The sequence below is a fragment of the Nycticebus coucang genome, chromosome 23 (assembly GCF_027406575.1).
Source record: "Nycticebus coucang isolate mNycCou1 chromosome 23, mNycCou1.pri, whole genome shotgun sequence".
Lineage (NCBI taxonomy): Eukaryota > Metazoa > Chordata > Mammalia > Primates > Lorisidae > Nycticebus > Nycticebus coucang.
In genome coordinates this window covers 38390245-38402752 of record NC_069802.1, presented here as the reverse complement: position 1 = coordinate 38402752, position 12508 = coordinate 38390245, and the positions used below count along the sequence as shown (strand labels likewise).

At 55.4% G+C, this 12508-nt stretch overlaps 1 protein-coding gene across 2 annotated transcripts; it reads right to left on the bottom strand.

Moving 5' to 3' along the window:
• Positions 1 to 2035: 2035 nt before the first annotated feature.
• LOC128575903 (spondin-2) lies at positions 2036 to 8880 on the bottom strand. 2 transcript variants are annotated; one of them, XM_053577699.1, is made up of 7 exons: positions 8664 to 8880; positions 8197 to 8328; positions 7408 to 7633; positions 6746 to 6969; positions 6481 to 6672; positions 5924 to 6098; positions 2036 to 2597 (listed from the first exon to the last, which is right to left on the bottom strand). In XM_053577699.1, the coding sequence occupies exons 3-7, from the start codon at positions 7628 to 7630 to the stop codon at positions 2413 to 2415; spliced, it is 999 nt and encodes a 332-aa protein (XP_053433674.1). In that variant the 5' UTR covers positions 7631 to 7633; positions 8197 to 8328; positions 8664 to 8880; the 3' UTR covers positions 2036 to 2412. The 2 variants fall into 2 exon arrangements, with proteins under 2 accessions (XP_053433674.1, XP_053433673.1); XM_053577698.1 differs by lacking the exon at positions 8664 to 8880 and having other exon boundaries at positions 8197 to 8447.
• Positions 8881 to 12508: the final 3628 nt, after the last annotated feature.

Here is a 12508-nt window from a genome sequence, read left to right as displayed (position 1 = left end):
ATCTCCTACAACCTTACAAAGGCCTCTTTCAGAGTTTTGGCTGGAGACTCTGAGGACCTACTTGGTGAGATAGCACAAGCTAGCTCTATTTTGATATCAGCCAACCTCTACCCTATCCTGAGAAAGCACAGTATTAGATTTACCAAAGACATTTGCACCAGAATGAGGAAGTTTTTTGTTTGTTTGTTTTTCAAGAGACAGAGTTTCATTTTGTCACCCTTGGTAGAGGGCCGTGGCATCACAGCTTACAGCAACCTCCAGCTCTTGGGCTTAGGCAATTCTCTTGCCTCAGCCTTCCGAGTAGCTGGGACTACAGGCACCCACCACAACGCCTGGCTATTTTTTTGTTGCAGTTTGACTGGGGCCAGGTTTGAACCCACCACCCTTGGTATATGGGGCCAGCACCCTACTCACTGAGCCACAGGCACCACCCCTAGCTCTGTTTTGATATCTGCCAACCTCTAAACTATCCTAAGAAGCCACAGTATAAGGTTTAAATCTCAACTGTGAAGAGATACAAACAGCGATGGTGCCCTGCCACCTCCCTTCAGTTCTTTTCTGCTACGGAACTTCAAAGGTCAACCTCAGAATGTCCCTGAGTGGACAGCCCCAGACATGAGTTCTAATTAAATTATCTCAGGCAGTGCAGACCCTTCTCAACAGAGAGGGATTCAATGGTCTCCAACAGCAGAATTGGAGCCAGGGATCCCTGCCGGCCAAACTCAGTCCACACTGTTGTCTGCTTCTGTGCATACAGGCCCAGTTGGAACCAGGGGCCATGGTTCCAACCAGTCTCAGTCCACACCCAGCTAGCCTCTGCTTGCCAAACGAGTTGGAGTCAGAGGACCATGCCCCCGCCTGCCAGTCTCAAGTCCACTGCTCGGCAAGCCTCTGTTTGCAGGCTCTGTTGGAGTCAGGGCACCACACCCCACCTGCAGCCTGTTAAGCCTCTGCTCACCGCTGGAGACAGGGGACCACGCCCTTGCCCTCAGTTCTCAGTCTATACCTGGCAAGCCTCTGCTCACAGGCCCAGCAGGGTCTGGGGACCAGCCCTGTCAGCCAAACTCAGTCTACACTGGGCAACCACTCTTCCACTGTGGGTGCCTTCAGGGCATAGGGTTCTGCACCCTGTCCCGCCAGACACAGCCTGAACCGAGGGTCAACACCACCACTGGCCGGGCATAGTCATAACCAGGGGATTGCTCCTCCTCCTGCCAAGTGTCCCTTTCTTCCCACACCCTCTTTCTTCCCCATTAGTCCCAGATTCTGTCCTGATGATTGGTGGTCCACACTGTGCCCAGATCTCTCAGGACAAGACCAAATACTCTGGGCTCTGCAGGGGGCAGAACTTCAGACTGCCATGCCAAGGGGAAAAGGGTACACTGGGAGTTTGGTCTTGTGGGGGAAAATATTTATTCAATTTTATGCCTGGCGGGTGGTATCTAGGTTCATAAGTGGGACCTCCCTGGAGAAAGAGACCTGGTGTTTAGCGGCTCTCCCCAGAGAGGTAAAATGAGAGCTCTTTTGTTCCCTGCTCACTAGCTGATAGCCTGTGGTGGGCTTCCTGCTTGGGCAGGGAGGGGGTGGGGATTCTAGAATCATTAGGGCTATGGGGTCTCAGCCTTCAGAGGAACGAGGGTGCTTTGCCAGGTCCTTGGTGTGAGGACCTGTTGAGAGGGGCCGTCCTCTGAGCGTCTGTCTGTAACTTGCACAGCCCAGGCTGGGCCTGGGGCTCTGAGGCCCCACTGGAGCACAAAGCAGAACCACCCCACCCAGAGGGTACTAATAGCTCGCTGACCACCCTCTGAGCTTCCTGCTCACTCTAGGGGCCTCACTGTGGACGCGAGCCTGTGGGGTGGGATACACCTGGCACCCTAGACTGCCTGGTAGTGTGTGGTAGTGTCCCTGACACCCGCAAGACCCACGGGGCATGGTGCATCCATTCCTCCAGCATCACTGGGCGCCTGATATATGTGTGTCCTGTACCGACCACCCAAGCAGAGAGGTGTAAGGACAGCAGTGACATCCATTGGGAATAGTTCTTTATTCAAACATAAAGAGATCAGTAACATGAAAATGCCATGTCACGTTCCTGAAACTGCCTTGTGTTTTCAGGTCTGATGCTGCTGCCCCGCTTGGATCTGGTGCCAGTCCTGAGATATCTCACTGCCACATGGGTGCCTGCACCTGCACCAGGAGGGTCATCTTATCTGGGTGCTGGTGCAGGTGCTGTCTGCAGGAAGGCAGCCTCACAGGCGGCAATAAATTACAGTGGGACACAGTTTACAGCAGCCCCTTGAGGAGTCCTAAGGGAGAGGCTGAACAAGGTCTGTTCCCAGACCTCTCCTCCCTGCACCCAAGACCCAATCACCCCAAGGTTCAAGGGGTCCTGGGGGCTGCAGGGCTCTGGTCTTAGACACAGTTATCAGGGACACACTCGGCCTCTTCTTTGAGCTCGGGGCAGGGGGTCCCATCGTTGGCAGGTTGCACTCGGACATAACGCGTTCTGGTCTTGGCTCCTAGCTTCCCACAGGGGCCTGTGCACAGCCCCCAGGATGACCACAGGGAGACCTCACAGTCCAGTGGCGTCTCTGGACCTGCACCAAGCACAAGTGAAACCATGAACATCAGTGGAAGAGGCGCTTGGGGATGCCCCTGGGACTGCCCTCTGCAGGCTTGAAGAGACACACCTGCAGAGGAAGCCACAGGATGGAGGCACAGTACAGACTCCTACCAAATGCCCATCTGGAGCCTACTGGCTGGGTGCCAAGTGCCATCACCCAGGGCTGGCATCTAGGGCTTTGGAAACAGACCTGGGGGAGGGGAGGACTCTCCTGCTGCAGATGCTGCTCTGACCAGAGTCCAGACCTACCTGTCTACCCTAACGCAGACATTGGGCTAAGTAGGGCTTATGGGGCCTTGTCCTTCATGAAGCTCATTTTTGGTGCTGCTGCTCTTGTTGTCATGTGTCACATTTGTTTTTCTCAACATAAAAATAATTAATTTCTACTCTAGGAGGCCAAGCAGGTAGATTGCCTGAGCTCAGGAGTTTGAGAACAGCCTGAGCAAGAGTGAGACCTGGTCTCTTAAAAAAAAAAAATAGCTGGGTGTTGTGGCAGGTACCTGTAGTCCCGGCTACTTGGGAGGGTGAAGCAAGAGAATCCCTTGAGCCCAAGAGTCTGAGGTTGTTGTGAGCTATTATGCTACAGCACTCAACCCCAGGGTGACAGAGTGAGATTTTGTCTCAAAAAAAAAAAAAAAAAAAAAATCAGGCTCAGTGGTTATGGCCCCGGCCACATGCACTGAAGCTGGCAGGTTAGAACCCAAACCTTTTTTTTTTTGCAACCAAAAAAAAAAAAAAAAAGAAAGAAGAAAAGAAAAATAGCGAGGCATTGTGGCAGGTGTGCCTTTAGTCCCAGCTACTTAGGAGGCTGAAGCAAGAGAATCACTTAAGCCCAAGAGTTTGAGCTGTGAGCTGTGTCACCACAGCACTCTACCAAGGGCAACATAGTGAGACTCTGTCTCAAAAAAAAAAAAATCATTAATTTGGGGTTATGGTTGAATCACTGGGTAATTTCCATTTTTCCAAAGCAAAGGGGAAATGCCTTGTATGTGCACCACATGCCAAACCAGCAGATGGGCAGTGTTTCTCCATGGCTACGGGGCCAGGGTGGGCAGCCCCTAGGTAGCCAGGAACCCAGCCTTGCTCTGCTGTGCATGTGAGGACAGGATGATGTCCTCAGCCAGCAGCAGAGCATTGGGTCCACTGTGCTCCTAGTACACCCTGCCAGCTCCTGTGACCAGCTCTGTGGCAGCTGAAGGATGAGAACCCCAGAAACAACTGACAGGTGTTTGGTGGACTGGGAAGGAAAGCAGACTGCAGGGAAGGGGTCAGGGTGGCCAGCCTGGGGGGAATGCCTGAGCCCACACTGCCACATGGCAGCCACTCTCCATCTTTATGGCCATGGTGAGGAGTTAGTGACCAGCCACAGGGCCCCAGGGTTGCAGCACAGGCTTCACACGGGGACCTCTAGGCTCTACAGCAGCAGTTCTCAACCTGTGGGTCGCGACCCATAGGAATTGTATTAAAGGGTCGCAGCATTAGGAAGGTTGAGAACCACTGCCCTACAGGTTCCTGAGGGGGAGAAGAGGCTGGGGATCCTTCAGGAAGCCAAGGGGAGCTAACTGACCTTGTGCCATCTGGCAGGATCCTGCTGGGCAGCCCCCAATCAGATGTTGGGCTGAGTATAGCATTGGAGACCCCATGAGCCGTGGCACAGGCTCCATCCCCACACTGAGGGTATAGTGGTACTGGGAGAAAGCCACCAGGGCACAGGGAGGCGGGGCACAGGGGCATGTGTGTCTGAGTGGCACCTCCCAGACGTCTGGAGTGCTGGGTAGAGAAAGGACTTGGCTGGAACCTACCCAGCTGTGCCAGGCCTTCTGTGTGGACTTCTCACCATGCAGGCCCCAGCCAGCACAACCAGCTCTGTGTGCCTCCTGCCCCCACTCTACGTCCGGTTCCAGTCCCTCTGAGCTCAGGGCACATACGATCCCCTGCACTCTGCACTACAAGACCCTTCATGCTTGATCACAGCTGACTTTATCCCTCTTCTGGCCCAAGGTGCTAGCCATGGGCTCTCTGCCAGCTGCAGCCAGGAGCCCTGGGTGGGGCAGATCCACACCTCCCTGGACCATCTGGTGGGTCCTCTTGCCAGACTATGCCTTGTCTGTAGTACGTGGCTGGTACTCAGTAGTGTTTGCCTGTTGAATGAAGGACTTCACGGGTGTCCACCTGGAATTGCACATCCACTCACAAAGGAGCAAGGATACATTGCCCGAGTTGAGCAAGGGGAGCACTGCCATCCAGGGCCATAGTGAGGCCAGCCCAGACTCTACAGGAGGTGGGACTCTGAGCCAGGCATGGCCTCTGGCCTTGCAGTACCCTTTCTGTCTGCCTTACAGAGCTCACTGCCTCCCACCTGACCTGACCCTGGCATCGGTGAGGCCCGCCTGAAAGGCCAGTGAGGCAGAAGACAACTGGGCTCACTGCTGCAAAGCTCCTCAGCCTGCCAGGTTTGGGTTGACTCCAGCTCTTCAATGGGAAGGAAACATTTGTGGGGCCCATTAAATTAAGTCCTCCCTCTGCACATGGGAAATTCATCCTGCCCTCCAGTGTCCACAGCCGGTGAGACTGGGAGACCAGTGGCCATTGCCTGCCGTGGTGGTGTTGCTAAAGAGTATTCCTGGTGTCCCCATGGGCAGAACCTAAGCTGGATGTGGTGGGTGGGAGTGGGCCTGGTACCTCTCAGGACAGCCCTCGCCCTGTGGACATGGATGTCTCTCTCTGTAGGGAGGAGACAGACAAGACCTGATTTAGTCAACATCACCTCTGTCCCTGTTTGCTGTGACATACAGGTCACGTGTGGGCACATTCCTGGTGGGACACTGCCTTTCAGATATTCTGGGCTTTTATCATATCTGGACTGTAAAGCGGAAGGTGGCACTGGAATCTTCGGCTCAGTGTCTGAGTCACCCATGCTAAACCTTTTAAGTTAGCATCATCTGGCAGTGAATGGAGTAGCTCAGAGACTGTCCATGTGACCCCAAAGCCATGTCCCTTAGGGACTGTCTTGAAGACACATACTGCACAGTGCCTGGCACAGGGGTCACTGTGTATGTTTGGCCACCTGAGCTACCAGGGGAACACATACCCTGCAGGGCAGGATGCAACTCTGAACTGTGGCTCCCCCCACAGGACATGGCCAGAGGCACATTACATCTCCCTCCAAATCAGAGCACCAGGGAGGGCCCAGGAGGTACACAGATGGGAGGCTCAAGGTCCCTTCCATGCCTCCTGGGCCTATCCCTCCCTATCACTGCATCCCAGTGTCTCAGCTGGGGTGGGAAGCTAGGCAGTTACCTGAGAGGCTGTCGACAATCTCGTTGTCCCTGCTGGCCAGGCCCAGGGTGGGGGGCACAAAGGCCCTCGGGCCCTGCCGGAGCTGTACCAGGGTCACCCTGGCGATGGGAGGCAAGGACTTCAGCCGTGGGTAGTAGAAGGAATTTGCAGGGTGACTGGGCGAGGAGGATGTTATCTGGGGTAGAGGAAGAAGCACTTGGCACTAGGGTCTGAGAGGCGCACCTTCCTGTGTAAGAGTCCCCCTGGGGCCAGTACCCATCATCCAGCAGAGTGGTGCTGGAACACAGCCCCCAACCTGGGCTCCGGGTGTGAGCCTGGTGTGTGGTGCCACAGGGTCAGCTGAAATATGCAGGGTCTCACATGCTCCTCGCTGCAGCCCAGAGCTGGGCCTGGGAGCTGGCCGTAAAGTCAAGACCCCCACGATGGCTTCTCCCTGTGGGGGGGCAGGACTGCCCTGCTTGCTGCCCAGCACCAGAGGCAGAGCCACCTCTGGCAGGCAGAGACGCTTGCTTGACTCTCATTCTCCAGGAATGACAAAGGAGGCTGGTCGCACTCACCTCAGTCACCGTGTCCTGCGGGATGGTGGCAAAGTTGGGGGAGGAGAAGGTGAAGCCGCTGTCTGTCCCGGCGTCATATGGGTACAAATCCAGGGCCACCTGCTCCTTCCAGTGGTCTCCCTCGCACAGGTCCAGACTGTCGATGCCCACAAACCAGTCGGGGCTGGGGACGATGCGCACCACGAAGGACACCTGGGTGCAGCCACCACTCAGCACCTGCCTGAGCCTCGCGCCCGGCCTGCCCGCCCTGCCGGCTGGCACTCACCAGCGAGTGCCTGGAGTGGACCTCCAACTCCGTGGAGGTCTGCCCGGTGCCACTGGGAACGGCCGGGGCTGCAAACACCCCGTGCACACTCTGGAGCTTCTCCCCGGCAGCCTCAATCTCCCTCATCAGAGCCCAGGCTTCTCCACGTTCTGCAAAGTCCCGCAGCCCGTTGCTGACATACTGGTTCTTCCTCCACATACTATAGTCAGAGCTGTGTGCGGCCCCTGGGGAATGAGAGAGGCAACAGGGTCCCAGGCTCACATCCGGTTGGCCAGCCTGAGTGGACACTATACCCCCCTTCCCTGAGTATCAGCTCCCTTGGAGGCAGGGTGGGAACCACTTCCATCCCTGCCAGAAGCAGCCTATGGATCCTGTGGCTGCCCAGACATCTGCTGATGTGACCAGTGTCCAGCCAGGCCCCCCCCCCAACCCAGCGTCCTGTGCCCAGCACATCTCCGGAGCCCAGAACATCCCCCAGCAGTACACAGTAGGAGCTTAGCTAGTATTCGTACACCAATGTCTATTAGATGTGAGAGTGCCCTCCAAACTGTAGAGTGTTATGAAGCTGCTGTGGTGAGTGTCCCCATGCTACAGCCTCCTGGGTGGAATAGGGTCACTGCTGAATACGCCTCAACTAGGGACAGGGGAGGGGCTGCACTTACCCAAAAGGGAAGACCACTGTGCTGGGGGCCGGAATAGCGGGTACTGCTTGGGGAAGGCTGTCTGGCTCCACTTGCCCGTAAAGGTGATGCTGTATTTGGCTAGGGCTCTAGCTGTGCAGACGGAATCTCCTCCAAAAGGCTGGCCAGAGGTGGAGCCGAGTGTGGCCAGGAGGAGAGCCCAGAGGGCCCTGCCCAGGGCGGTGGCTGGGCTGGGGTTTTCCATCACCTAGAAGCAGAGGGGGAGCATGGCCACTCGCTGGCATCATCTCCAGACGCTCCTGGGCATGCCAGCCCCGGTGTTGAGACCAGAAAGGGCTCCCAGGGACACCCATGGGTGCCAGGAGCCCTGAGGGTGGTTGGTGGTGCCTGCCTGCACATCTGCCCTGCTCTGTGAGCTCTCCAGCTGAGTTTCCAACCCCCATCCTGGGAAGTGAGGGTGCACAAGGCTAGATTCAATAAGGCTATATTCGCCCACAGGCCCACAAGAACCAAAGGGTCCCTAGTGGGGTTACATTAAGGAGGATCCCCGCAGAGCAACCGAGCCAGCAGCCTTGCAGCTCGCTGGGCCAGTCTGGGCGCGGCTGGGAAGGCTCCACTGTGTCCCTGCCGTCGCTGAAATCCTGGACCTCACGTAAACTTAGCCGACTAGCAAAGCTGGGCAGCAGCCAGTCCCTAGGATAGGTCTCCCTTGTGGGGTGTTGCAGGTTTCTAGGCCAGGGTGAAAGTGTCAGGAGGCCCAGACCCTCTGTGGGTCTGCGTCCCAGGGAGGAAGGCGCTTGCTGTACTCACCCTCACCGGCAAGAGCAGTGGGAGGGCAGGTAGTGGGGCTGCGGGCACCAGCTGGTCCCAGCGTCCCAAGAGGCTCCCGTTCCTCCTAGCCCCGTGGCCCCACCTGGCCTAGAGAGGGGCCTACAGGATATCCTAGGAAGGAGCAGGGTCAGGGCTGCAGGAGCCGCACACTCTGTCCTCTAGCTCCTCAGACTGCCTCGCGAAGCTTCTCTCAGGCTGGATCACCCCTCCCCTCGCCACCGCCACTGCCGCTGCCGCACCCCTTTCTTTGTCTGCCAGTCCCTCCCCTGCACTCCTCCCCCGGCTCTCTTCCTCCCTCTCCCTCTCTCTCCCTCTTCTTTTCCCTCAAGCCCCCTCCTGGAGTCTCCTGGGTTCTGCTACAGGGAGCTCTGTACCCCTATATGGGGAAATTGGAGCGGGGGCGGGTGGCACAGGGTTCTTGTTTGCCTGAATTAAAGCCAACCTACCCCTTCCCAGGCAGGGAGCCACCAGGCTTGTGTTGGTGTAGGCAGGGAGCTACCAACTTCCACCTCAGGCATCCCTGGCCCTTGGGCCCCTGAATTTCAGCCTCTGCCTTGTCATGGCCTAAAACTATGCAGGTTGGGAGTAGCCCTGGGCACCGCAGGCCCCCTCACAGACCCAGGGTCAGTGCTCAGGGTGCAGGCCACTCTCCCAGGAACCCAGGTGGTCAGGCTGCCTTCCTCTGGAAAGTGATAGCGGATTCTGAAGCTGGTGGCTCAATGACAGGAGAGCCTGTCTAGAGCCCTGATCACGGGATCTGGAAACCAGGAAGGAGGAGAGAGTAGAGAAAACTTGCTCAATCTTCCTGGCCTCTGCCTCTGCTCAGTGGAATGGTCCCAAGCTTCTAAGCTTACACAAAACTCCTCATTTAGGGAGCCCTGTTAATGTTCCCATGTTCAGAGAGAGGAAAAATGGATGGAGTGAAAAAGGATAAAATGCAAATAAAAACAAACGACCTAACCTATATTTGAACTAAATGTAGTTGTCGCTCTGAATATGGTGTCAGGCCCCAGGGCCTCAGGCCAAAGACAAATCCCAACTGAGGACTCTCCACAGCCTTAAAAGTCATTTAGGACCCCAGAGAACTTTTATTTGTATGGGTTATACCTTTTGATACTTACCATGTCTAAATCATAACAGAAATGTCCAGAACACTTATTAATTCCCTTAAGAGTAACAAAGGCTATTATATGATAACATAAACGCATAATGTTTTATGAAAACTATATTTTTCAAAATAAAAAACCTTACTGAGAAAAGTGGCATGGTTCTATACCTTTGTGCAGACCTAAGCTGGGCTGGCGCACCTGCATCCCTATCCATGTCTACGTTCACATGTGGGACCTGTTACATCAGTTGAAGTGTGTGAAGAGGACCTGGCTTTACAGGGATATGCAGCTCCTTCTATAGCCTTTCCACCACTCCTCACAGAAGGGAGCCTGGGCTCCTTGGAAATGCAGCTGATCCTGAGTTAGAGGAAAGAAGTGGGAGACATACTTGGGACACCATCATGTGTTAGGAGCCAGACACATATGGTTCACCCGGTCCATTGGATGGGGATCAGCAGGCCTGGGGCACCCCCAGCAGGGCCACAGCTGATATGCCTATGGCAGCTGCAGGAGGGTGCTGGGCTGGACCAGAAAGTGGCCAGGGAGGAACTTCTTCCGATGGTGGCAGTGTCCCTCTGAAAAGCCTGCCTGAGAAGGTTCATGGACATAGGAAGTGTTCTTTGCTGTACTCAGAGAGGGTGTCCTGGGGAGAGGTGGGCTTAATTTCTGAAACCTGCAGCCCCTGAGGTTGTGTTGCACTGGAGTCTCAGGTGGAGCCATCACTGCACTGAGGGGGGAACCAGCCTCCACGTCAGGGGCCAGGCAGCCTGCACGACTGTGAGCTTTCCACAACTCCCTAGGAAGCCCTCTGACCCTCAGACTCCCTCTGTAAACCTGGATGCCATGTGCTACCCATGCCGAGGTGCACATGGAGTACCACTCTGCGAGGTGTCCCCACACAGAAGGGCTCCCCTGGACAAGGGCAGGAGCCCACAGCATCTGCACCTATTCACTCAACATGTGGACACCCCCTGCATCTCGAGATGGGGACACAGAAGTGACCCTAGTACACTGGAGGCTGTAGTGGTCTGGAGGTGGAGAGGATACGCTGTGTAGACTGGAGTCTTTTTTTTTTTTTTTTTTTGTGGTTTTCGGCCAGGGCTGGGCTTGAACCTGCTACCTTCGGCATATGGGACTGGCGCCCTACCCCTTTGAGCCACAGGCGCCACCCTAGACTGGAGTCTTTAACTTGTTAAATGTTTAGTTAGCAGGTTGACACTACTATCCTCATGAAGTTCACTCAGTGTCCTCTGAGGATAAGGCCTTCCTGGAGGTCACTCCTAGCCACTAGCCCCAAGGTGGTTGCCAGGGGAGTGTGGTACAGGGCTGTGGCTGCAGCCGGCCAAGCAGTCCTGTTCATATCCAGCCCCATCTCCCTTGGCCTCAGGCTTTCCTTGGTCACTGTAGCTCAAACAGTGTGAGTAATTGACAGGCCCAGCACTCCCAGGGTGTTGGCAATTTTTAAAACGTGTCTGTTAACCAAAATGAGTTACTAATGTTGGACTTTGGGATGAATATGAGGTGTTGTAAAGTTCCTTCCCAACTGGGATGGGAGGTTGGAGTTTGTGCAACTTAAATTGGATCTCAGCAAGTGGAAAAGGTTTCCACGGGCCTATCTGTGAGCTGCACTGGGTGGGGAGTGTGTGGCAGGCTCAGCAGGCTCCCTGCCCCCCCGGCACATCTTATTCCACCCAAGAACCCAAGATACCCTCAGGGCACTGGGGTTCCTGCCTGGGTTATGGTTGGGCCTTTGGGTCTGAGAAACGGCATCTCCCTCCAGGCTGACCTGTGCCTCCCAAGGGCAGGACATGGGTCCCTCAGCCTGACAGGGGTATAGATGGGGCTCCCGGCCATGTCTTCCAGGGCACCCAAATGTTAGGCCCAGTAACTGGCTCCCCAGAGGGATCCTGCAACAAATGTCAAAACTCAGGTGCGGGCACCCACACAGCCAGCACGTAGGGGCAATTCCCTGCTCCGTGCTCATACACAGACATGTGCAGCGGTCTCTGCACACACCTGCTCTCCCCAGGAGGCTTCAATCCTTGTGGCATGGTATTCCCAAGAATGGGCCAGGCAGCTCCTGCCCCAGCTTCTCTTCACTTTATTGGATGGCTGTGCTGGGACAGCCCTAGTTTGGTCACACCCCAGGGCCTTGCTCTCACAGCTCCCTCATCCTAAGGAACTCTTCCCCCTAGCTTCCCCTTGTCCCAGGCTCTCTGGGGGGGGACACCCCCAGGCCTCCAGCCAAAGAAGCACCTGCCAATTATGGCTTTGTTTTCAGTCAGGGCTCCTGCAGAGAAATAAATCTGCTCTAACTTGTGTGAGCAGACGGAGATTTACCACAGGCTGTTAAGTGGCTTATGGAATTGTGAGGAAGGTTAAGCTTCAGAGCAGGACCACCACTCACAGGGGCTGGCTGTGGCCTCCTCCTGCCCCTCCCTCCTGCTTAGTGCCAATCCAGGTTCAAGTTTTTGCTAGCGCTCCTGGTGGGAAGAGCCTGAATCAGGTCAGGTTTTCCAGGGTTGTGGGCTCAGCTTTGTAGCCTCTGCAGTCCAGGTAGGCACCTGGAAGGGGGGTGGGAACAGATGAGGAGCCACAGTCTTCACGGTGCCCACTTGCATTCACTCCTCCCAATTTACGGAGCTAATGCTGAGCACACACCGCACGTGGCTGCTCACCACCTGGAAGCATGACTGGACCCCATGCCTGACTCACAGCACTCCCACCAGTATTACAGCAAATCCTCCAGCCCCATATCAGGGAGGCAGCCTGGCCTCAACTGGTGGGCCATGGAGCGGGGGAAAGAGCCCACTGCTTCAGTATAAATCCCATTTTTCCTCCTCTGTGCTGCAGTCCATCTCTCTTAAATGTGGGCCTGTTTTCAGTAGCATTTGCCATAGTGCCTTTATTCATCCAAATTAAGATTCCAGGACCTCCACAAAAATGACAGAGTAAGGACCTCTGGGAACTCTTCATCAAAGCAATGAGACAACTGGCAAAGTGTCAGAACCGCCTTTCTGATCTGCCATCTGCCGTGGAACCACCACCAAGACGCAGATTTTTATAAAAACCCTGACGGAAAGACCATCACTCTCGAGATTGAACCCTCAGATACAACAGAGAATGTACAGGCCAAGATCCAGGATAAGGAATTCCTTCTGATCAGCACAGATCTGGAAGAT

Bases quoted from the DNA above. Each gene is read 5' to 3' on its own strand.
- LOC128575903 (XM_053577699.1), bottom strand. From the start codon at position 7,630: ATGGAAAACCCCAGCCCAGCCACCGCCCTGGGCAGGGCCCTCTGGGCT. The intron at 6,099-6,480 runs GTGAGTGCGACC...CCTCTACCCCAG, and splicing joins CGCAGGACACGGTGACTGAG to ATAACATCCTCCTCGCCCAG. The intron at 2,598-5,923 runs GTAACTGCCTAG...TGCTTGGTGCAG, and splicing joins GATTGTCGACAGCCTCTCAG to GTCCAGAGACGCCACTGGAC.